General features: G+C 46.0%; 1 protein-coding gene and 1 long non-coding RNA gene across 2 annotated transcripts in view; both read left to right on the forward strand.

The window, feature by feature from the left end:
• Nucleotides 1-15723, forward strand: part of LOC123284006 (rho GTPase-activating protein 20-like) — a gene marked incomplete at its 5' end in the record, with an annotated part of 37816 nt that extends 22093 nt beyond the window's left edge. The window contains 8 exons of the mRNA XM_070500820.1: nucleotides 2750-2859; nucleotides 4235-4424; nucleotides 5634-6351; nucleotides 7249-8690; nucleotides 10316-10516; nucleotides 12633-12754; nucleotides 13619-14762; nucleotides 15669-15723. Coding sequence (XP_070356921.1) covers nucleotides 2750-2859; nucleotides 4235-4424; nucleotides 5634-6351; nucleotides 7249-7397 — 1167 coding nt within the window. The remainder of the gene's footprint in view (nucleotides 1-2749; nucleotides 2860-4234; nucleotides 4425-5633; nucleotides 6352-7248; nucleotides 8691-10315; nucleotides 10517-12632; nucleotides 12755-13618; nucleotides 14763-15668) is intronic.
• A 1789-nt stretch (nucleotides 15724-17512) lies between these two features.
• LOC139042523 (uncharacterized) lies at nucleotides 17513-22250 on the forward strand. The gene is made up of 3 exons (XR_011499317.1): nucleotides 17513-18726; nucleotides 19259-19347; nucleotides 22140-22250. It is a non-coding gene; the product is annotated as an uncharacterized lncRNA (long non-coding RNA).
• Nucleotides 22251-25031: the final 2781 nt, after the last annotated feature.

Here is a 25031-nt window from a genome sequence, read left to right on the forward strand (position 1 = left end):
TATCCACACACAGCGTAACTCTGAAGGTACATGATCAATTTCCTTCACCGTGATTGCCCAGGAACCATAATAGGCATAATAGATTGAGAAACTGAAAAACACTTCACGAAGTCCAAATTTAAGGGCGTTGGTTTGGGTGTTAAAAGCCCCAAATGTTAGATATACTTTCCTTTTTCATCACACACTACCTTCTCCTTCTTCATTCCTGAACATTATCCCAGAATAATAATAATAAAAATTCTAAACACACACTTAGATGTACAGAACGTTTACCAGAACAAACATCCTGTTTTTGATGACTTCTTCACCATTGTCCTAATGAAAGCAAAGTTTACAAAAGAAAATTCGTATGAAACATTTGAAAATAGATAGAGAGGTTGACCGTAGTCAGTAAGCCAACATTTGTCATTCAATGAATCAAAAAATGCTCAATGAGTGACCAAAAGCTCCGTTCACTTCTTCATCCTTCTTTCGCCTGTCTCTTTTAATTTAAAAGTAGTGTAGGGGTGACTTCACTATTTTTTGCCTTCTTTCACCCTTACCAAATTTGGCATCCTTTATTAATGTTTGTTAAGCTTAACCCACCACCCACGATTATGGTCACACAGTAACAAGCTCCTACCACATGCTTCTTCTTATAAATCTGACTTTTAAAGTAGGTGCAGCAATGAAAATTTGTTTGGAATTCTGAAAATTCAATAGATTTATACAAAAAAGGTTTTTAAATGATACCACTAAATCACAAATATCCAGTTATGTTTCTATGAAGGGAATCATAGAACAGGGAAAGAATTGACTCAATCCATCTTGGTATTTGTTAACAGCTGTAAAGAGGAATGTCATAAGTAGAAATGACTACAATAGGTTATTAAAATTCTCTTATAATCGAGATTCCATTTGGTCTTTCCTTGTTCCCTATGATTGTTCAGCTCTGTGATAAATAGGGACAGTTCAGAAGTGGCTTAGAGTCGACCACTGTGACACTGGGATGATTAGAAATATACTCTAGGCATGCAAATAGCAAGTTGAGTGTTGCCTTCTGTGAGGTGCCCACCTGGAACTGATTTTCCAGCAAGAGTTAGAGTTGCCCATCAGCAGAGTCTTGCCTATCTTTCTGTTATAAGTACACACTAGCAAGGGGGTGGCCACTCGTGGGTATAGTTCTTAGACATTCCTAAAGTTGACTGATCTTGGTGGGGAATCAGACTTTGCAACTTGGCTTTGATAATACCATGCCCAATGAACTGGGGTGTTGACCTAAACCAGAAATGAGTACATCATCAGGACCACATTGAGTTTGCCATTGAGCTGTCTAAAAACAGAGGTCCAGCAGTGAATACCCTTGGCATATTCTGCTCGGGTCATGTTCTGGCTTCACCACACTCAGCCTCACCAATGGGCTCCCACAGAACAGGGTTCAGGAAACAGAGAGGAGACACATGCTCCGAGTGCATGTAGTGTGGTACGCATGAGGCAAGGGCCCTCCTGCATGCTCCCAGACTCAAAGAGCCGGCCAGAGTTGGACTGCTTCCTCTCTCCAAATATATTGGAAGCACTCCATAGGAAACACGGTGAAAAGCACTAACTACCATGGCTAGCTACAATACCATGGGTACCACACACCAATCAACATAGTCAAAGTGAGAGGACTGGGACTCTGTCCGTTGGCTTCTCTGCTCTGTCCCCAGTGCTCACAATAGTGCCTGGTACTAACAGCAGCTCAATAGGGATTAGCATGAGTGAACCATCATTAGATTCTCATTAGGATTGTTGCCCTGAGGCACTTCTCGAGCAAGCCACCACTAAGAGAAGGCATGTGCTGCTGAGTGAGAACAATGGAAGCTAGGTGTGCTTGGAAGCTAGCAAGACAATGTGACAACTTCCCCTCAGTCTTGCACAAACATTAAAGCTTTGTAAATTTTAATAGGCCCAATTCTACGATGTTAAACTTGTTCCTCAGCCCTCTAAAGTGACAGATGTTCCAGGCCTCCACTTAGGAAGTGGACATTTGTGCGTCTGTAGCCCTGATACTCAGAGGCCTGAAGTTGCGATGTATCTAAGTTTTTAGTAAGTTTCTTCTTTTGGAAGGATCTGTATGTCCCACTCACAGACTGTAAGGGGTAACACATTGTTACCCAATGGGGATTTTAATATATTTCCAATGTCTGCTGCTTCCCAGTCTGCAGGATCAAACGTTCATACAGTTAAAACCAGGATGAATGAGGCTATTGTGACGCAGTGTTCTCCCAAGGAGCACACATACCTCAAGTCAGAAGGCTCAGTTCTCTCTTAATATGTGTGCAAGAGCACAAGGGTGTGCGCGTTTGGTTTGTTTCAGAACTTCTCTTGCTTGAGTTAAGAGCAAGCACTGTGTCTCAAACGGGGATGGGTATTTCTTCTCAAGAAACTAGCAGGATTGAGGATGACGTCTCACCGGACCTTGTCAGTTTCTACTAGTTTACTAAAATGGACACCAAGAGGAAGTTCCAGGTGATAGAAGGGGGCTTTCTCTTCGCTCCCACTGTGGCCCACTCTGCTTTGATGCTTCTAAGTTTTAGAAGTCCAAGCACCCACTTCAGGGTGTGCAGGTCAGTGGAGAGGTGGAGCTGAGCGCTGCATTGGTCACAGTGTGGGGAGCCTGAGAAGGAAGTGGGGACAGAAACTCAACTTTTCAACTCCATGTTTTCCCTGTAATTTGTCCAATATGTATTTGCCATAAGAATAATACTCTTCTTTTGATGTGTGTAAGGATTTTCTTCGAAACATCCCAGGGAGCGTCTTTACATCTGACCTCTATGCTAAATGGGTCAGTATAACTGATGGAGAGAACGAGGAGGAGAAAATCGCTGCCACTCAGAGGTAACGATGCCATGATTACTCTACTGGGGCACACCTCCAAAGTACAATCAACATACTCTTAGGAAAATATTAGCTTATACTTTACAGCTTTGTCCACTAAAATAATGACCAATGCCAAAGAGTTTGATTTGACCACTCCCACGGAGGCCAGTTCAAAAATAGTGGCATGCCTTACTGCTCTTATTGAGTTCTCGTTCTTCTCCTAGTCTTGTTAATAAGGAATCCTTGACCATTTTATACCTTCTGAATATGTTGTCGACGAAAATAATCCATAACCAATCAATAAATGAAAATTTGGGTGAGTTTATTCTGAGCTTAAATTTTAGGATTATAACCCGGGAGGTCTTTCCACAAAGGAACAGAGCACTCCAAAGAAGTGGGGGTACATAGGGTGGTTATATACCCTCAAAGAGGGTGTTTCACATGATTGAAATGTCCCTCCCACAATAGCCACAAGAGTGCCCTGTCGGCACAGCACTTGATGGACACAGCAGGTAGTGGGTCTGCTATCTCCAAGGGCGCAGCAGGAGGCAAGTCTATTGTCTCAAGCTGGGCGGTCACAGGTGAGCGCAGTAATCAGTTTCTAGCCTAAGGAAAGATGCTTAATCCTTAAGGAGACACCAACGTTGGCAGGGGGAGGGAAGTTGCACCTTTATCTCAAGGGCCTTTTGCTCTTGCCATAGGGAATCTCTAAAGCAGATATACAATGCATGCTCAATGGCCTCGGTCAGGCCCTTTTGGAAAGACAAGGTCAGGCCCGAATTAGGTTTACACCAAAATGGCTTCCTCATATATTCCAATATATCCTATTACTTGCCATTTTTATTTGACAATATGAAACTGAGAGCAGATGAAATCCTTTGGTCCAAGAGAGATGCTAAAGGACCAATCTGCCAGGGATATGGTCTTACCTTTGTCAAACACTTAACTAGCCAGAGAAGTTCTTATCTGGTTCAGGAACTGAACTCAATGAAACATTTTTGCCTGGAACTTTGCTGGGCTCTTACCCTGAGACAGTGTTCCTATATTGCTACCTTCAAAACAAAGGGAGCCTTTGAAATTTCATCGCTGTTTAATTTAATCAATGAGCTTTTGTGAACTTTAATTGAAGAGTTTCTGCAATGTTTCAGAGTTTTAAAATATATTTAGATTAAATTCGATGTTAATAAGATGTGCCCGAATGAGAACACGTTCTAGGCGTTTCAGGGAAATGTTTCAGGCAGCATGTTTGGGAGGGCCATTTCTGCATTCTCGTGCATGTTCACTGGGCTTTGTGCCTGCTCTACAAAGAAGTCCTCTGCTCCCTTTCTCTGTATTTCCAACTTCCTGAGCAAAATGACGTGCTGTCTTTAAAGGTCCATTTTTGTGTCTTTAGGCTTTTGGATGAGCTGCCCAGAGCCAATGCAGAGCTCCTGCGCTATCTTTTTGGAGTGCTGCACAACATTCAGCAGCATTCGTCCGTCAATCAGATGACAGCTTACAACTTAGCCACCTTCATAGCCCCAATCATTCTTTGTTTGCCCAATGCCTGCAGCGCAGAATTAGAAAGTGACATCACAAGAAAGGTAATGAAAGCTCTCATTTGCGTGCCCTAGGGGTCAGAGTCCCCACTTGGAACCCAAAATGGACGGTGTTAACTCTGACAGACCAGTTTTTGAAAGTGTATCCGTTGAGTGGCAGAGTCATTTATCCTCCTCTGTGGGGATGGGAAGGAGGGTTGTTAAGGGGGAACTGTGAGCAGTTGAGTCTCTCCTCCCTTCCTGTCCATGAGACTAAACTCTGGACCTACTGAACAGCAGAGAGAGAAGTGGCCAGATATGACAGAAAAGAACCTGGGCTTTGGAGTGTGACAAGCCAAGTTTCAACTCTCAACCTAATCACTGAGGGATGTGTAACCCTGGGCAAAGTTTCCAAGCCATGGTTTCTTCATCACACGATGGCGACAACACCCAGCTCCTCAGGTCATTACTGGCACATCCTAGGCAGCTTGGGCAATATGAGCACCCATGGCTCCACACACTTTGGCCTTCCTCTGCCAGCTGTGGCTCATTCAGAAAAATACTTGGCTACTATTTTGCCTCTGCTATAGGGTGAGGAAACTAGTAAAAGATTCCAGAATATCCTATCAGAGCTACAACATGCCCAATAAGATCATAGCTGTTTCCCAAGAGAGTTTCCCAGAAAGTAAGGGTGAGGCAGGCAATGCAAGAGGAGGGGCTGCAGCCAGACAAACTGAATGGTGTCTCTCCAGCTGCTTTCTTCCCTCACAAAAACCCACAGAAATCTCTGCTGCCCAAGTTTAAGCAGCACCTAAACTTACAAATGAATTTCACGTATCCATGTCTATTGGGTGCTTTATAAATTTTCCTAAGATGCGATATGTCTATTATATCTCAACAAAACTGGAAAAAATGTTTAATGAAAATGAATAGATAAAATTTCATAAGAGACTATACATCTTCCCCCAAACATCCTATGTGGGTTACATTTGAAAATTGCCTTTGTTTTCAAGATGTAACCATTGATATAAAAATGTTAGCTTTTAAACTAGACCACAAATTATGCCTTTAGTCCACTGATGAAAAGTATTTTAAAACCTGTGCCCAAAGTACTCACGAAAGTATCACAGTTCCTTCTTAGAGAAAACTGGTTCTCTGAATTTTTCTTAGTATTCTTCCAAAATTTTTGTTAGAGCCAAGATTCATGTATGAAATGTGATTTATAACTATGCCATATTGAAAAGAACACCCCGTTTTTACCCTTTTGTGTTGCAGATTTCTCTTGTGCAATTTTTGATTGAGAATTGCCTCCAGATCTTTGGAGAAGACATTGCTTCCCTCCTGGGGGAGAGCTCCATGCATTGTGATGGCAGCGAGAAGGCTGCAGATCCTTCGACTGACTTCGGAGAAGACATTGCTTCCCTCCTGGGGGAGAGCTCCATGCATTGTGATGGCAGCGAGAAGGCTGCAGATCCTTCGACTGACTTCGGAGAAGACATTGCTTCCCTCCTGGGGGAGAGCTCCATGCATTGTGATGGCAGCGAGAAGGCTGCAGATCCTTCAACTGACTTCGGAGAAGACATTGCTTCCCTCCTGGGGGAGAGCTCCATGCATTGTGATGGCAGCGAGAAGGCTGCAGATCCTTCAACTGACTTCGGAGAAGACATTGCTTCCCTCCTGGGGGAGAGCTCCATGCATTGTGATGGCAGCGAGAAGGCTGCAGATCCTTCGACTGACCTCGGAGAAGACATTGCTTCCCTCCTGGGGGAGAGCTCCATGCATTGTGATGGCAGCGAGAAGGCTGCAGATCCTTCGACTGACCTCGGAGAAGACGTTGCTTCCCTCCTGGGGGAGAGCTCCATGCATTGTGATGGCAGCGAGAAGGCTGCAGATCCTTCGACTGACTTCGGAGAAGACGTTGCTTCCCTCCTGGGGGAGAGCTCCATGCATTGTGATGGCAGCAAGAAGGCTGCAGCTCCTTCGACTGACTTCGGTGAGAAACAGGCAGCGAGGCCACCAGGGGTCATGGGAGATACCTAGATGGGGGATCCCAGAGCACATCCCAAGGGCAGTGATTCCCATCTGCTCCTCCTTCCACAGGCTGGCTCACAGGTCAGGCAGGGTTGCACACTGTTGTGAGACCAAAGAAAGAAGTCAAGGTCTCTGACTTCAAGAAGTTGCTGGTGCAGCTCGTAACAGCTTTAGGAGACATCATGGGATAATAGAGTGTCTGGGAAATTTTTCAAACAAAACTTCAAATCTATTATGTGTATAATAGATGTCCTCTTGTTGAAACCAGAGTGAGGGCCCCGAGGCGCTGCTGCTCAGTGGTCCCTGAAGCACCGAGGAATTCCAGTGCTCTTTGAAACAGATTAAGAGGAGCAGCATCATTGAGAAAAAAAGGAGCTGACTTGATGTCAGACAACCTTTCAGAGTACTGCAGACTCCTGTGCTACCATTTCCTGGCTGTTTGATCTTTGGCCAATTATTCTAGCTTGTTTTCAGTTTCTTCATCTCTAAACTGTAGGGGGTAATAATGTTTAAATCTTAGGAGTGGTGTAAAGATTAAGTAAGATAATGGATGTAAAATAAATTTGTGAAAAAGTATTTAAGAAGGCTAGTAGAAGTGCCCCTGATGCTAGAGCTGGTATTATTGGCGCCTCGCTAATCACAGCTAACGGGCAGGAGTCCATTCTAGAAGGTAGAGTTTAGATTCAGAACCTGGGGGCCTGTATCATGAGCCCCTTCCTATTTTTGACATTTCTTGGTTTCAGACATTTACCTCAATGCTCTGAGGAAGTCTTTAGGAAAATCCATTTCATCGCAATGAGATGAGTCTAGTATCTGAGAATATGCTTATACTAAGACAATCGTTGGTTTTTCATTTCAGGAGTGTCAACCAAGCAACCTGTTGAATCCAAGCCAGTGAGAGTGATAGTGACTTACATAAAGGCACAACTGCAGAATGATGCCGAGGCCCCACGTGGCGTGGGTCCACCCAGCTCCCTGTCTGCAATGCTTTCAGTCACTGAAGATTAGAGTCTCCATAATCATACTCGACCCTTTCCTTTCCTTTCCTTCCTGTAATATCCCACCAAGAACGCTTTCTCCAAAATTCTACTACCTCTGTTATGTTCTCATCACGTAGACACCAGTCAGCTAATGCCCCTGAAATCATTTTCAGCCCCTTGTAACAAAAAAGTGTGTGGGGGTGGTGAATTTCTAGAAAAATACAGGGTCAGAAAAGGAAAGTTTTCGTAGCTCCTGGGAATCACCTCAGGACTCAAGAACAGTAATTCCTGAGCTTGAAGATTCCAGTCCTCAGTCACCACAGGGTCAGTAGATTAGATGGAAGGATCCTCTCAGACATCTCAGGAAATAAGCTCCCAACGTGTCAGAGACCAATTTTCACAAAGTTAAACACATGAATCTCACACACTAGAGTCTAAACTTGAGTCCAAATGTTATTCAACTCATCTTACTGAGGAGACCAGTAAGGTGGTAAAGAATGTTTTTGAGTATAGTACTTTTATGGGACCAAGCTGGGGCCAAAGAAGCAAATTTCCTTTGTTGGACATAAACAGTTAATGTTTTAAAGGGTAATCAATCTATAAGCTTTGAATTTATCTTCTCCTGTGACAAAAATCTACAAATTAACATTATTCTATTTTTATGACACACAGTGAAGGACATCCAGATTTGGACTCCTCCATCTTACACTTCCCATGCAAGGTTTCCTGGAGGGGAATCTGTCCTCCCTCTGTCAACTCTCTCACCCACCCTTCACTTCTCACCCTGCTGACATGTGGCCTCTCCCTGTCTTCCTTTCCAGCAGCCTCAGTAGATCACATTCAACCGATGACCAAGCCCCTCCACCTGACAAACCAAAGCACATCTTCTGGGATTCCTAAGGCACTTGCCCTGCCAGGGTCTCGTAATTCCTGAATTCTAATCTCATTTCCCTGGTAGTTCACTTCTCCCAGGTCATGTTGTTTATCTCCATCTTCCTCTGTTTATATCGTTTCATGGACTTTTCTACATCTTCGCCTAAACCCGAGGACTCTTGACGTCATTCCCAGGTGCCCTCAGCTCTCGTGTTGCCTCTGATTCCCTGCTCTCCTATCATCCCACCAACGCTCATCCCATCACAGACCCATGAGTGCAGCAGTGTCCTCTCTGGCCTCCCTGTCTCCAGTGGTGAAGTTGGGGAAGGATGGCCCCAAGTATGCCTCCCACCCTAATGTTCCTACTTCAGGGCAAGCTCCCTGAGCAGGGATGAGGCTGTCTAGCACAGCCTGGCATTCCACTGCCAACCACCAGACTCAACACCAGGTAGGTATTCAGTAAATATTTGCTATTGAAGACATACCCCTCACTATATAGGTCACGTGGTACTGCATCAGGATGAGGCCTGAACTGGGAGAGAGTCAGCTGTGCACATCTTCCTTTTTCTGCCCTGATCCTGAGAGCTGAGGGGGCATCAACCAGGGAGAGACCTGTGCATGGAATTCCTTCCTAAAGTGCACAGTATGGAAAGAGGGGGCAGTAACGTTGCAGTGGAGAAAACGGACAAGCACTACCTTAGCCAGGCGATCAAGGTCAACATCAACAGTCATACATCTAGTTAATAACAATGGACCTGTATAATTTCATCTGTTGTAACCAATATCCCCGATTGAGGTAAGATGCTAGTAATAGCAAATCAGAACAGAGGTGTATGGGAACTCTCTGTGCTGTCTTTCTTAAATTTTCTATCAATCTCAAAACTGTTCTAAAAAGTAAAGTCTATCTTTTAAAGAGTTCCCATTAAGTATAGATGAAAAATGGTATCTTGGGTTTTCTTTAATTGGAGATGCTTTGTTTACTAATGCAGGGAAGTCTGTCCACATTTGGGTTGGCTACTTACATTTGTTCTTCTGTGGATTGCTGATTGTCATGTGCCCCTAAGGTTTATGGTTATCTGTTATGTGACATTAGTGTAGTCATAGCTCACTGACACAGTCTCATGAACTGCCAGAGTCCGAGGAAGTATTAACTGCCTGCTTTTCATTATCCAAATACCCATTTTACTGATGAAGAAATGGAGATTCAGAGAGGCTGAAAAATTGAACCAAGTCCACATTTAGTGTCACACCTAGACCTTGAACTCATATCTGTCTGACTCCAGAATTCCATAAACACCACACTATACTGGGAAGTACCAAGTGTGTGACATTGGCAGGAGGAGGGGGGGATCCTGACAGCTGGCTGGGTGTCCAGTGACAAACTTTAATTCTGTATTTTAATGAAGTGATGACACCCCAATGGAGGGCACCATCCAGGCAAACTAGAAGTATGTAGGAAGTCCCTGAGTGGCTGCTGTGAGAAATGGCTCATGAGGGCAATGAGCTTTGTGTCCCAAGCAGAGGGACTAGAGTAGGTCACTCCAGACCTACTGAGAACAGCAAAATGGATCCTCTGTAGTCGCCCTCAGAAGAAATGCAACTTTCAGGGGCCAGCAGGGGACACAATCTCATGTCATACATCATCATAATTTAATGTTGGCACTGAAAACTGAAGCCAGGAAGGGGTATCGCCTCTCCTCAGAATTCTTAAACAGCATCCAAGCTGTGGGGGACCCCATTCACCAGCACTTGCTTGTCAGGTCTTGACCTCAAGAAATTGGGCAGAAATCCAAAGGCTCTCGACTCAAGGGATGGGATTTGACCTCTGGCTTGGCTGCCTGTCTTGTACAACCTTGAGCAAATCAATTCACCACTGGGGTCCTTGCTTTGTTCATATCAAAACAGGAACCACTGCCCTACTGACCTCATAGAATTTTCCAGCAGATGAATAATAGTACTGATGGCTAACAGTTACTGCACAGTCACTACAGACCGGTATTTTGCAGGCATCATCGCATTTAATACTCACGGCAATCATGCTGGCCACGTACTTATATTACCCTTATTTTATAGATTGGAAAACAGCTCCAGAGGAAGGATATCGTTTGAGGTCACCCGGTTTGTGAAGATGAAGTCAGAATTTAGAGCCCATGTTGTTCACCGATGAGTTATGTCACTAACCACGTTCCAAAGTGATGCTAGATGGAAAGAATGCTGGTGCTTCAGAGTCCTGGGGCAACCTTGAGAAGCTGCAGAGGAGTGGATGACCACAAGGTGGGGCTTGGTATTTATCACTGGGTGGATATGCAAGCTGAGGGGGTTTGGAGAAGAAAGATGCAGAGAGAAATGAGCTTGACTGGGGAAAATGAGCAGAGAGGGAGAAGAGAGAGTTGGGGCAGCTGCCAAAAGGAATGGAAATCTAGGAAGACAGAGCTACTCGAAGGGGATTTTGAAGAAGCTTTGCTCTCAGGTGTACTTTGTGATAGCTATTCTCTGGCCTCCACTAAACCTTCAGGAAAATCCCTACTTTTCCTCAATGCCTTTAGAGGTGGATCCAGGGTTACTCATTGTACTGCTCATGGATGGCAGTGCTTCATTTTCATATTCCCACCTGCCTCAATACTTGTTATCCTACTGTTTCAAGATAGGAAAACCAACTCCTATCATAACCCTAATGGGTTCTATCTGGTATCTCCTACGGGACTTAAGGGTAGTAATACTCTACAAAAATCAGTTGGTTTTCTAATTAACAACAAAGAACAAGATTAAGAGGATATTAGGAAAGCAGTTCCATTTCCAAAAGCATCAAAAATAAAATAGAAAAGGCTGTAAACTGAAAAATACAAACATTACTGAAAAAAACGAATTTAAATAAGTGAAAGGGCAGCCATGTTCACGGACTGGATGACAATACTGCACAGGTATCCATCAATACCACCCACAGTGATCTCCACATTCAATGCCATCTCATTCAGTGCTCACCTCCCTCAGGTCAATCCACAACGTCTCCTGCTCTTCCCTGTGGTTCCTTGGTTGGGAAAGTGCTGGATAAACATCTGTTCTTTTGGATTCAGATCCTAGACACCTAACACTCAATAATTCCATGGAGCTCTTAAAAAAATCTTGATTAGGGCCCAGTACCTTACAGTCACAGGCTATGAGAGTTTTTAGTACAGCAATGGGAGAAGAGCCCTAACATAGGGAGGAGGTTCCATTGTAGTAACGTTCCTGTTCTATCGGCCCTCACACTGAGTAAAACTACAGAACTTGATTAAAAATATATTAGCTACATCAAACAGTCATATAAAGTAAGGAATTTATATTTATTTTAAACTAATATGCGTATTATAAAATTACATATAAAAACATAAATATATGTAATGTATTATATGGAGAGAACTTCGTATGTAAAATGCATTATAATGTATGAAATGCTACATATTGCATATTATGTGTTACATGTTGCATCTTATATATGTTGTATATTATATGTTACATATAGAGAGAGAGAAAAAGAAGAGAGGATGTAGGGCAATTTCATTTTCCGATTCTAGGAAAATAATGAAACCCAAACCATCAGGAACGGTATCACTTGAGCAGAGCATAGGTGCAAGTACCATCCGTGTTATATGCAGAAACATTCACCTTGACCCCAGGGGGCATCTGGGCTGAGACTAGATGACTGAAATCTCTGGGCGATGGTGAACACAGAATTGGGGGACAGCAGATATGAAGACGCACTGAGCCACATGCCAGACGCCCCAAGCGCAGACAGAGCTTGTGAGCTTCTAGCGGTGGAGACTTGACACACTGCGGGAGAGGAAAATGAAGTTACTGGACCCACTGAAACGGGACTCATTGATCCTCTAGCCCATGGTGGGCAGTGTGCATCAGCGTGGTCCTTCAGACGTAAACAGCACAGCCCAGGGAAAGCTCTGACCTGGGTCAAGCAGCATCACCCAACAGCCACCAGGGGGAGCTCCTCCCTGCACTTTCCTGCTCTGTGAAGGGCCCCTGAGCCCCGGGTTCTTCTCCCATATCCAGCTTCCCAATCCCTCCATTCACCACTGGCTCCACACCTTCCCTATAGGAAGGAATGATTCTGACCCATGATGCCTTGAGAGTGTCTGAGACAGTTTCTGGGGTTGGGTGAGGGCTCCCTGCAGAGGTCGGGGGTCCTGGCTCATTACTATGGCCTCCCAACTTATTCGTGATGGAATATATAATAAATGCGTTAGCTCTAAAAATGTCCTAATTTTAGTAGCTATTTATAAGTAGTATGTCATTAGTCATTTATTTCTATATTTTACAGTGACTTATGAAAGCTGATATTATTTGTGTTTTTCAGATAATTCAATTATTTTTTCTAATTCTTCCTTTTCCTCTTAAGTTTTAGATGCTCCTTCTCTTCAAATTTCGTGCTCATCAAAGTACATATTTTTCTGCACTGTATCAAAGAATCCTTTTTTTAATAGAAGACACAGAATAATTCAGTATGGACCTTTGTCTGAGGTGAGTTGGGGCTCTCAAATACAGATGACGGGAAAGGAAACAATAACCCTGCACATTTTATGAAACGATGTGCTAGCAATCCTGGAATGAACATAAAATCATATTTGATTTCACGCTGTGAGAATGCCAATGTGGTGGTTAAATTGCAAAGATTACTGGAGAAGTTTTGTCTTCCTCCTGCTCCTCTCTAATTCCAAATCCCCTCAGCTGCTCTGCCCGTTCCTTCTGCCCCAGATAGCACTGCTGAGGGAAAAGGGCGTTTAAAATGCTGCATAACGTTCACACCAACTCGGTCAGACTCATTTCAGTGTCATTCTTTACATAATACGATAAATAATATTCTTCTCATGATTCATTCCAGAGACATTGACGAACTCCACACAATGAAATGCCTAGACAGACAGTAACATAGGGACACAGGAAGTTCTAATTTGCAGTCTCCTGTACAACTAAGACTGAACAAATGTCACAGAGGATGGGAATGACCTTGGTGGTGGTCAATAGGGGGACTGCCTTATAACCATTTATTAAGCTCTGCCCGTATTTTGGTGCATATTTTCAAATTTATTTTGCGTATATTTTTAAAGCATTTGTAATATATAAATATTGTTTTATGTAAAAACCCCAACAGAACCTGTCTCAGACCTGGTCAGTATCAGGATTCAAGTTACTGGGAGTTGTTCACTTGGTGAATTTAGAAAATCAGATGGCAGTTATTTGTTCTCTGGCCAGAGTTTCATTTGTCATCTGAGAGAGAGAGGCTGCATGGGGCTCACTCCATTTGGCCCAAACAGAAGTCTGCAGTCTCTTGTCAAATAAATGTCTTTATGTTGTTGCATATGCAAAATACCCTTCTCTTTTCAGGCTGAGTAATATTTCTTGGCATTATCTTTATCTATTCATCTGTCGATGGACACTAAGCTGTTTCCATATCTTGGCTCTTGTGAACAAGGCTGCAGTCAACACAAGAATGCAGATGTCTCTTTGAGATTCTGATGTCAATTCTGGTGGATATATACCCCAAAGTGGGATCGCTGGATTGTGCTGAGTGAAATAAGCCAGTCACAGAAGGACAAATATTGTGTGATTCCACTTATGCGAGCTATCTGAAACGGTTCAACTCACTATAGTTGACAACACTGCATTGTGTCATTGAAATTTGCGAAGAGAGAACTTAAATATGCTCGCAAGAAAAAGAAAGAGAAGAAAAGAGAAACCTGTGTGGTGACGGATATGTTATTTATCCTGATGAGGGGAATCCTTTTGCAATGTATCAAATCATGTCATTGTAAAGAGATAACACGTTTATTTGGCAGTGATGCCCTATTAAAACTGGAAAAATTCCCCCCCAAACCAAAAAAGAAGAAAAAAATGTCAAACTCACAGAAACAGAGGAGAATGATGATTGACAGGAGCTGGGGGAAGAGGAAAGAGGGAGCTGCTGTCCGACAGGCACAAAGTTTCAGTCGTGCAAGATGAGTAAGTTCTAGAGAGCTGCTCACAGCCCTGTGCCCAGAGTTCCTGGTACTGCAGTGTGCGCTTATGACTTGGTTAAGTGGGCCGACCATAGGGTAAGGGTTCTTACCACAATAAAAAAAAAAACTGGGCAATTTCTGGTGATCACAAAATGCTTAGAGTATATAACTGAAGGAGTAGTACATGAAATATCAAACTTCAAAATTAGATAATTTCGAAGAAATGAAAACTAGAATTGTTTGACATTGAAAGAATTAATATCTCACTAAATGTATTCTCTGAAAAAGATGTACAGTGTTTATAAATGCAGCGTTGAGAGGATCTGACGGGGTGACATTTTAATAAACTACTTGACGTTTAGTGGATACTCAATAAATGTTCGTTCTCCTTTCATTTCTGGTAACTTTGGACCCAATTCCTTCCCAGAGGCATCAGAAGAGATCACATCCATGTGCTTAGAGAACGTCACGTGTGCTCTGCGTCCTCCACGTAGGCAGGGCGGGATGGCTGAAGTGGGCTGGAGTCCCCACAGGTAGGTGTGTCCCTGATCAAACCTTAGCACATCAGGTTCTAGTAAAATAGTTTCTCCTTAGAGCAGACTTTTTAAGAACAGAATGCTCTAGCATATTTCAAAATTGTTCATTTTTTCTTTCCTCTGTGAGAAGCACAATATTTTTTTCTCAGACATTCACTGTAAGAAGCAGGTCCAGCTGCTGGAGGCAAAACTCACAAAAGTTTGGGCCCCTGTGACCAGGTCCTCCTGGAGTTTTAACTCTCTGAGGGTCCACACTTGTCCACACTGGGCCTCCTGCAGATTGTCCATTACAGGTTAGGCTTCCCTGCCCCAGCACTGGTCCCCTTGGGGGCTCAGTTGTGATTCTCTGCGTTCACCTGTGAGTCTCCCCAATCTGGGGGCGGCAATTTGCCCTATGACCTCACTGCTCTTATGAACCTAAGAACAGCTGGAGCCTTTTCAGTTTGTTCAGCTGTTTAGTGTTTGGGGATGGAGTGGAGACTTCCAGGCTCCTAACATCATGGACCAGAAGCCAGAAGTCAAGCCAACACCTTATTTGTTTTATTTATAGCTCTTCTAATTAATACGGACTGGACATATAATAAAGGGTCCATATTTGAAATGCATAATTTGATACCTTTTGACAATTTATACCCCTTTGAAAACATCAGCACAATCAAGAGAGTGAACATTTCCACCCTGGCACAGTGCTTGTCCTAGGCTGTGCTGCTGGCACTTCCTGCCCCAGCAGTGGCAGGCTCTAATCTGGGCAGTGCTCTGCCCTGCTTGGGTGTCCAAAGGCCTGGCCACTGGGTGGGTGCCTCCAGTCCGGAAGTGTTGAGCCTGGTGCCTGGACCACCCAAAAAGAAATGGTCCTAGTTCCTGAGAGCAGGGGTCTGATTCGGTCCTCTCTTCTCTCCCCAGGTGGCTGGAGATGCTCATGTTCTATCCCAGGACCAACAAACAGAACCAGAAGAAGCAGAAAGTTGAGCCACCCACGCCACAGGTAGGCAGTGGGTTTGCCAGTTGGTGTCCACTTTGTGGTTTCAGAGATGAGGAGCTGGGGCAAAGCGAGAGTACCCCAGAAGATTCAAGGGCTTCAGGACCCAGCCTAAAATTAGGGGTGAGGGAAGGATTCAGGTCAGGGCTGAGGTGGTCACCAGCCCTGAATGTTGTCTCCATCCTTCCAGTGGTCTGTGGGCTACAATCTGCATGCTCCTCTTCAAGCCACAGGGCAGGACCCACTACAGGGATAGGGTGGCCTGCTTGTGTGGTCTGGGGCTGCCCCAGGAGGCTTCCAGCCAGGGGGCAGGTGCTGAGAAGCAGTAGCAGAGCGTGTGTCTCTTCCCCTGGCTGTCCTTCCAGCTGCTGGGAAGCAAAGAGCATGCCAGGAGGGGTTGCTGGCTGCACACACTCCTCGTGCGCCACAGTCCAAGGAAGGACTCAGCTCGGTTCCACTTTCTACACAGAGATGCTCTTGCAGAGAGCAGGCTGAGAAAGGGGAGCCAAGTGAAGGGCAATTCGGGGACCCCACTCTTGCTCTGGGGCCTTGACCATAAATGGAAAAAATTGGTGCTGGTCTTGATTTTTGTGCCCCTGCTCTGACTCCCATGTGACCAGAGTGGGAGGTGGCTGGGGTGGTCCCACCAGGTCCAGTCCTTCCCCAAAGACCCCTCTCCTCTTCCTTCTCTTCCCCAGCCAGTGTCCAGGGGCTCAGGGCACCAGGAAAGGTTCTGAGCCTCAGTGAACTGATTTGCAAAATGGGCTTGTTTTGATCCGGTTATAGGATTATTTGTGAGCTTGAAAGGAGGTCTTGGGCCCAGTGTGGGTGCTCAGTAAATGTTATTCCTTTCCTCTGCGCTCAGGCTTCACTGTTACCAAGTGTTCTTGCCTGATCGAGCCTCGCAGTAACCCTGAGAACGAGCAGAGTGGAGATTGGGGGTCCCTTGGGCATCTTGCAAGGCCCAGAGCCTGGCAGAGGTCCAGGCATAGCAGAACATGGCTACCCCCAGGGTTCAGCAGTCCTTCCTGGTGCTCTCTCCTTCACTGAGTGGCAAAGATCAGCCTGGGTGGAACTGGGTCCCCCTTCTCCTCTACGCCCCCCGGGTCTCCCCTGGATTTGCCTGCCCTGGGCTGCTGCACAAACCCTCCTACTAGTAGAGTGCAGCTCTGGGCCTGCTCTCAGCTGATGGTCATTGTCTGCCCTCTGTCTACCCTCCCCAAGGAGTCCTAGGCTAGCATCCTCTGGAAGGTAGTGTCCCTGGCAAAATCAAATGGGAGTTGTTCCTGGAGACTGAACAGCTTCCTGCTGGGGAACAGCAGACACACATGCAAATCCCCCAAAGCTGGCTGGTTTGAGAGAAAAAACTCCCAGGCAGAATAACAGAGTTCAGGGTTACGCTGCGTTTCCATAGTAATACCTTGGAAATAGTGCCGTAGCAGACCTCCTGCCTCCAAATAAGGCAACTACACGTGCAGAAGACACGCTCGGCCCAGACCAGGGAATTTGATGGTGCTCCTGCTCCCTAGCCGTTCCCTCCCCTGTGACGTCCCCTCCCCCAAATAATGCTGGCCTTGGCCAAGCTTCACCTTTTCTGTTGGTAGCAGGAGCCACGTGATCACAGGGTGGGAAGAGCCCCCACTTCCCTGAGGGTCTGTTAGAGCCCAGGCAGTCTGGGGTCCCAGCCTCTTCCACTCAACCCCTCCCAAGCCCCAGCAGAAGCCAACCAGGCAGAGTCTCTTTTCCTTTGCCCCTTGCTCCTCAGAGCATCACCTTGAGGCTGCTGGTTTCTGGAAGCTGTGAACTTTCATCAGGGCCACGCTGCTGTGAGTCAGTCTCATGGGGTGAGGTGGGGCCTTTCCAGAGGAGAGCTGCTGATCTCTGAGAAAGCCTCCCTTCCTCAGCCTGATGCCGGAGTCCTTCTAGTGCACCAGAGGAAGCTGAGGGGGAAGTCTAAAGCCTTTGGGGCCCCCGTAAAGGCAAGAACCCAAGACCCCATACCTGGCCTCTGTCTCCATGGCCTGGGAGTTTCAGATCAAACCAATGGGGAGCTGCTACACCCCATTCCAGGCCAGAACCCTCCTTCTCATTTGGTTCCTGCTCAGTTTCTGTGCCCAGGAAGTAGAAAGAAAGGCTGTCGATGAAACCCCTTCCAGAGAGGTTCCATGGAGGTGATGGAGGCCGCTTGGCCCGGGCCTACCTTCCTACCCTATTTCCTCTTTCCTCTTGCTTTGAAAACCCTTTCTGAGTAGCCAGATAAATAGCACAGACTTCATTATAGCATTGACATCCCTGAGCAGTGCCGCTGTCCTGGCCACACAGGGACATAGAAAACCTGGTGCCTCCACTCCTTCCTTGTGCACAGGCACTCAGGGTCTCTGTCGGCATGAGCTCCAGCATCCCTCTCCGCCACAGTGGTGACAGTGTGCGGAGCGGTAGCAGTGCCATGTGGCCCTGGCCTGACCTGTGAGGCATCTTACTTTCCACATACCTGCTTTGGAGAAGAGAAGCAACTTTCCCTAGAGACCAGGCTTCCTCCCATCACCCACCCAGCCCCTCTCCTGGAAGCCAGCATGGCTTTTCTGCTGCCAGACTGTCCTTCAGTCCCCGCTGACTTGATCAGGCTTTGGCTGCTGTTCATGGCCCCCATTCTCTGGGAAGAGTCCTCCAGAAGCAGGGAACGTGGGGAGGGATCTGGGGATGCAGCCAGCCCTGCACAGGTTGGGGGGCCCTTGGTGTGGGAAATGCATGCATTTCCCTTGCATTTGAGGCCTGGAATTTCCTCTGCCTCTTGCAAAAATTAAGCATAGATCTACCATATGATCCAACTATCCCACTGCTGGGTATTTATCCAAAGAACTTGAAAGCACAACGGCATAAAGATACATGCACTGCTATGTTCATTGCAGCATTATACACAATAGCCAAGACATGGAAGCAACCTAGGTGCCCATCAAGGGACAAATGGATAAAGAAGATGTGGTATGTATACACAATGGAATACTACTCAGCCATAAGAAATGATGAAATCCGGCCATTTGTGACAACATGGGTGGTCCTTGAGGGTATTATGCTGAGTGAAATTAGTCGGAGGGAGAAAGTCAAATACCGTATGAAATCACTCAGAAGATAAAAATAACGACAAACAAATACCTAGCAACAGAGATTGGATTGGTGGTTCCCAGAGGGGAATCGGGGCTGGAGCAGGGCAAAAGGAGTGATTAGGTTCACATGTGAGGGGGTGGACTATAATTCATTTTTGTGTGTTGAACATGATGCAGTCTACACAGAATTTGAAATATATCATGATGTACATCTGAAAGCTATATAATGTTATAATCCAATGTTACTGCAACTAAAATGATAAAAAATAAAAACATAAATTAAATTTTTTTTTAAATAATGAAAATTTGCTACCAAAACAACACAGTAATGATTCATAGAGGCAACATATTAAGAGGATACCAAAAGTGCAAATGGAATATTTACCACATATATATTTTTTTATTCCTAGACTGTGCTTTGTGACCTGCCTTTGCCTGGAGGAGTCACACCTTGCATGCTGATAACAATTCTGGGCACAGTGAAGCGCAATGCAAACAGGTGAACAGCAAGATTAGCAAGTCTGTCGTATTTGCTGATTGGTTTAGAATTTTTAAAACTACACATTTAGAATCTTGGCTATACCACAGTACGGGATTATCCCATAAATCAATATGTATTCCCAATACGGGGACAACGTTTCCCTCACTGAATCTTAAACCAGAAGAATCAAGAATAAAACAGAGTCCTACTTTCTGAGGACAAAGAGGAAGAGCAGGAAACCCATTCTGTTGGTGTTTCCTGGCAGTGAAAGCCTTAGAGCTCAAGGAAACGTGGAGCTTTTGTAATGTGATGCCTGGCCGTCTCTCCACCTCTGAGCCATACATTGTGTAAAAAACCAAGCATGCACATTATGTCTACATGTCCATCAAAAACAAGGTGTGAAAACAAAAAGACCCCACTGGACATTGTTCCGAGTTGGTCTGAGCGCTTGAAAGTGATGCCGCTCTGTCCTGATGTGCATACAAACCTCCCCGCAGTTGTGCAGGTCACAGTGCAGTCTCGGACCTTGCGAGCTCAGCTGCCATTTCTATCTTCATAGTGGGGGCAACAGCAGGGTCACAGATTCCTATGGTGTTAGCCTGGTCTACAGCTGACAAGTGGCAGGATGGAGAACCCCAGTTTTCTGAGCAGACTCTATATACTTAGAAGATTTGAACAGATCCCTCAAGTTACAAGACTTCCTCAAAATAAATCAACCTTTGCCATTGGAACTGGTTTGACTGAGGTGAGCTAGGATGGGGTAAGATTGGAGCTAACAGGTAAATCCGTGCTGATCCATGGCTGCCCTGGGATGCCTGGGCCTGGTGATCACCACTGGTTATACCTACGTGTAAAACAAGAAGGCTAAGGATATCCTGAAGCTGTCCAGTACGCCCATCCCTGAGGTCAGTGGTGCCACTAAAGCTACTGCAGCCATTAATTCATCTGTGTTTCTGGGTCTTATGACCAGGACACAAAAGGCACAAAGTCAAGCTATGCACACAGGTTTATTCAATAATTTGCAAACAGACTCCATGAGTGTCTGTCACCTTTTTCCTGGTGAATCAAAGGGAGCCACCTCCTCTGTTAGCAGGAGATAGACTCAGCTCTGATCTGATCATTTTACATCCAAATGGCCCACTCACTCCAACCTCCAGCCAGCTTCCTCTGGTTCTGCATGAAGGTCACCACCCTAAGCCAACTGCTACTTCCACACAGCCTGTACAGCTTCTGATGGCACAGTTCTTCCCTGCACAATAAAGCTTGCCTCACAGCAAAGTACAAAACATATATACCCTCTGCCTATGTCCCCGTCCATCTTTCCTCCCAACATAAGGTAGGACCCAGCACACCTTACCCTGTGCACACAGCACTCATGATTTGTTAATATCTGCTCTCCTCCCTGTATGACCCCTCTCATGCAGGACCACACTGATATACATATCTTTGCTTTATTTAGGGTTATTGCATTGGAAAATTTAGCTCCAGGAACACTAGAGATGCAGACTGACACTGCGGCCACTCAGAACTAATTCTGGTTGAAGTGGTTAAGGTGGTCTAAACTGAAAAAATTATTGCTTGGTCCTGCAAATTCTATGTGAGGAATTACAAGAAAAAAAGAACACTGAAGGCAGTAGAGATGACAGTATCTTGCTTTTCACTGCAGAGGAAATATAGGCATTGGATTTTCAGTCAAATACAAATTCTATTGCCATTGGCTATCTTGGTCTTTTCCCTGTGAATTTAATCATTGGAAGACACAGTGTGGTGTATGTGTTCATTACTGGGTGAATCAAAACATACAGAGAATCATTGTTAAAAGGTCTAGAGTGCAGACGTTGCTTTAAAACCAGAGCACATGCTGATTCTGTCAGTGCTCTATGGGGTTCGCTGAGACACTGAGGGAAAGAGTTAGTGATTCGACAGCCAGGACTTGTGTTTGCCTTGACATCCAAGTGCAGGAACTGGGGTCAAAAAGCCAAGCAGCACTTTCGTGGGGTTGGCCCCGTGGCCGAGGGGTTAGGTTCTCGCACTCCGCTGCATGCGGCCCAGTGTTTCGTTGGAGCGAGTTCTGGGCGCGGACATGGCACTGCTCATCGAGCCACGCTGGGGCAGTGTCCCACATGCCACAACTGGAGGGACCCATGGCTAAGAGTATACAGCTATGTACTGGGGGGCTTTGGGGAGAAAAAGGAAAAAATAAAATCTTTGAAGAAGAAAAAAAAAAAGCCAAGCAGCACTTTCATTAGTTCCACTTGACATCATGGAATGTTTACCACATTTATTGTCACGACTTTACAACTTAGCATCGGAATACTGAACTTTAACGATGTTGTCTAGCTCTTGCTGTGTCAGGACTTGGCTTTTGGTTAACTATGAGGAAGCCGAGTATTTGAAAGCTCTTATTTGCCATTAATAGGGATTAAAAGCAGGCTGGCAGGGCAGGAAGGAGGTAACCGTTATTCTCTGCAAAGTAAAGCATAAAGTGCCCTCAAAGTGGCCCGAAAACCTCTGTGAGAAAACCTTGAAGATCTTTCATGGGTAGAGGTGGTAAAGAGGGAATGACAGCTGACTAGAATGATGTGACCAAGACAACGAGGCAAAAAACTCAGCACGTTGTCTTGCTTCCTGTCAGATGCTCATGTATTACATCCAGTCCTTGGCCCAGTGTACCGTCAGTGTGATTTCTGTTTAGAAAATTGTCAGGTATTTATACAATGATTTGCTCTTTAGAAAATTGCATGTTCTTCACTTGATACAAATGCACAGCTTGAATCATTTTACTAACTCTGGTCTTTGGTTTAAAACAGGCTTGCTTGAGATTTCAAGAGAGGGCATGATGTCGCCTTCCACTGTAACCCGCGCTTCAGTAAGAACAACAGGGGAGCCATTGTTTGCATTACAAAGCTGGATAATATCTGGGGAAAGGAAGAAAGACAGGCAGATTTCCCCTTTGAAAGTTGTAAACCAAAGTAAGTTATTGCTACTATGAGATATTGAAAATGTCTGTTGCTCATGGGACTCGCTCTAAACCACAATGCCCTTGAAATGAATTTTCATCAGCTCTCCTGAGACACCTAACTAGGACATCTCCTCCACATCCCAGGGGACCAGGCACTGCAGGCTGGAACAGGGCAGGAGCGCTGACCACAGGACCTTGGCACATGTCAGGATTTGGAGATGGCTCTTTAAGGAGGTGAAATGAGGTCCTGATGCAACGGGACTGGGGTCCTTATGAGAAGAGGAGACACAGATGCAGAGGAGCAGCCCCGTGAGGACGGAGGCAGAGATGGGAGGGAGGCGGCCACCAGCCCAGGGTCCCTGGAGCCCCAGACACTGGAAGAGGCCGGAGGGACCCTCCCGTGGAGCCTCCAGAGGGAGCACAGCCCTGCAACCCTTGACCTCAGACTCTGGGCTCCAGGATGGGGTAGGACGGATCCCTGGGGTTCAAGCCCCTGAACGGCCCTTCACCTGGAACTCTCCGGACCTGCACTCTGCCTCACCCATCCAATCCCGTTTTGCAGACTTGGCCACCCCTCAGCCTGATTCCCAGCCCCCGAGCGGCCCAGGCAGCCCCGACAGGGCAGGCCAACGACCTGGGTGGGGGGACCGGAGGCAACTGCCCCCCAATAACGATTCCCCTAAACCCCATCTTCCCTCTGGCATCTGATACGCAGACGCCCTCGGCTAGCACCCCATTCCTTTATATCCAGGCCGATGACACCCGGCCCCCCCCAGGGCTCCCCGGCCGAGCGCTCGGTGTCCGGGGGTGATTAACGCCCAGCTTGCTGCGTGAAAGATGTGAGTCCTGACTCGGTTGGGGGCCAAGCGGCCCCAATTAACACAGCAGTGGCTTTCATGTTCACCTCAATTAAGCCGGCTGCCATTTCCTGAGTCGTTTCCTGGGCAGCGTCCCGCGGTGTCAGCCACACATCAAAGGGCCTCGCGGGCCACGCAGCAGGTGACACTCATTTGCACACTGACCCAGGCAGGCAGGGGCTGGGGGTGCTCTGCGAGGGACCCGGAGCTGGTTGGGGTGAAGGGTCATGGGGTCGGGTCCTCCAGGGAGGGTCCCTCCTGCCTCTTCTGCTCATCAAACCATGTGAGGCAGCATCTTGCATACAAAATGCAGGAAAACGGGCATGGATGTGAGTTCAGGGCCACTTCCTCAGAAAAAACTGATCTCTGATTCAAAGGATGACTCGGGTCTTGAGTCAGAGGCCGCTTCCCCCTTTGATGAGCCTGGTGGTGGGGAGGTCACAGGGCATGGTGGGCACTGCCTCCTTCCACCTCTGAGGTCCGACCACCGTCCTTCAGAAGCGCAGGACCTGACTGACCCAAATCACCCATCACAAACCGACTCCCAGACAGCATTGCCTCCCAACCTCAAAACCACCATCAAAAGGGCACAGTCGGTCCCCACATTTGCTTGTCTCCTTCCCCGTGCAAAAACCGACGCTCCATCCTCGGTGCCGAAAGCACAAAAACAGATGCCTGCATCCTGGGACGGTGATCTAGCCGCTGTTTGCAGGAGGAATAAATGAGACCAAAAACGAATGGGCAAAATACAGTCCATCTGTGCAGTGGAATATTATGCAGCCATGAAAAAGGAGCCCATGTCCAAATCTCCTTCCTTTTCATGGCTGCGTAATATTCCCTCCACAATGGACTGTGTGCTGTTCCTCCATTTATGCAGCTGTGGACACTTGTGGCATTTGATGCATCTGATTTTTATAAGTCGGTCTATTAACCTGAGCCGCTTCCTGTCCATTTTCCTTTCTCCAGGGGCTCAGTATTTATTCCCAGGCCACGTGACCCTGGGGCATCATGTCCCTGGGCAGCATTGACGGCTGTCAACCCTGCAGAGAGGCCCCCCCGTCCTGCTGTTTGCACACATCCCCACCCACCTCACCCCCATCTCCACACAGAGCTCGCCTGTCAGATGCAGCAGGCGATGCAAAAAAAATCCGGCACAAAGTGGATTTTTCATTTCTCAGGAATACTTGGGAAATGACTAGAAGGAAACACTAGCAAAAATTAGCAAGAGTGACAAGGCAATGGTAATGAGCACGCTGTCTTTCAAAAGAAGAAATCATTCAAAATATTTCTTTATCAGAGTCGCAAACACAATCATGTCCTCTGGTACAATAAAATCACTTTAAAGATATATTCCAGCACCCTGCTCCATTCCATCCCATTTCCCGTATATATTCTCTATCAGTGCACATCACACTGTATATACATATTCCAGCACCCTGCTCCATTCCATCCCATTTCCTGCATCTATTCTCTATCAGTGCACATCACACTATATATATATATTCCAGCACCCTGCTCCATTCCATCCCATTTCCTGCATATATTCTCTATCAGTGCACATCACACTATATATATATATATATATTCCAGCACCCTGCTCCATTCCATCCCATTTCCTGCATATATTCTCTATCAGTGCACATCACACTATATATATATATATATATATATATATTCCAGCACCCTGCTCCATTACATCCCATTTCCCGTATATATTCTCTATCAGAGCACATCACACTGTACATACATATTCCAGCACCCTGCTCCATTCCATCCCATTTCCTGCATCTATTCTCTATCAGTGCACATCACACTTTATGTTTACTCATGAGATCTAAACTTCGTGTACAAAATACTCATCACCCTGAATAAGAGAGCATGCA

Source organism: Equus asinus, chromosome 29, assembly GCF_041296235.1.
Source record: "Equus asinus isolate D_3611 breed Donkey chromosome 29, EquAss-T2T_v2, whole genome shotgun sequence".
NCBI lineage: Eukaryota > Metazoa > Chordata > Mammalia > Perissodactyla > Equidae > Equus > Equus asinus.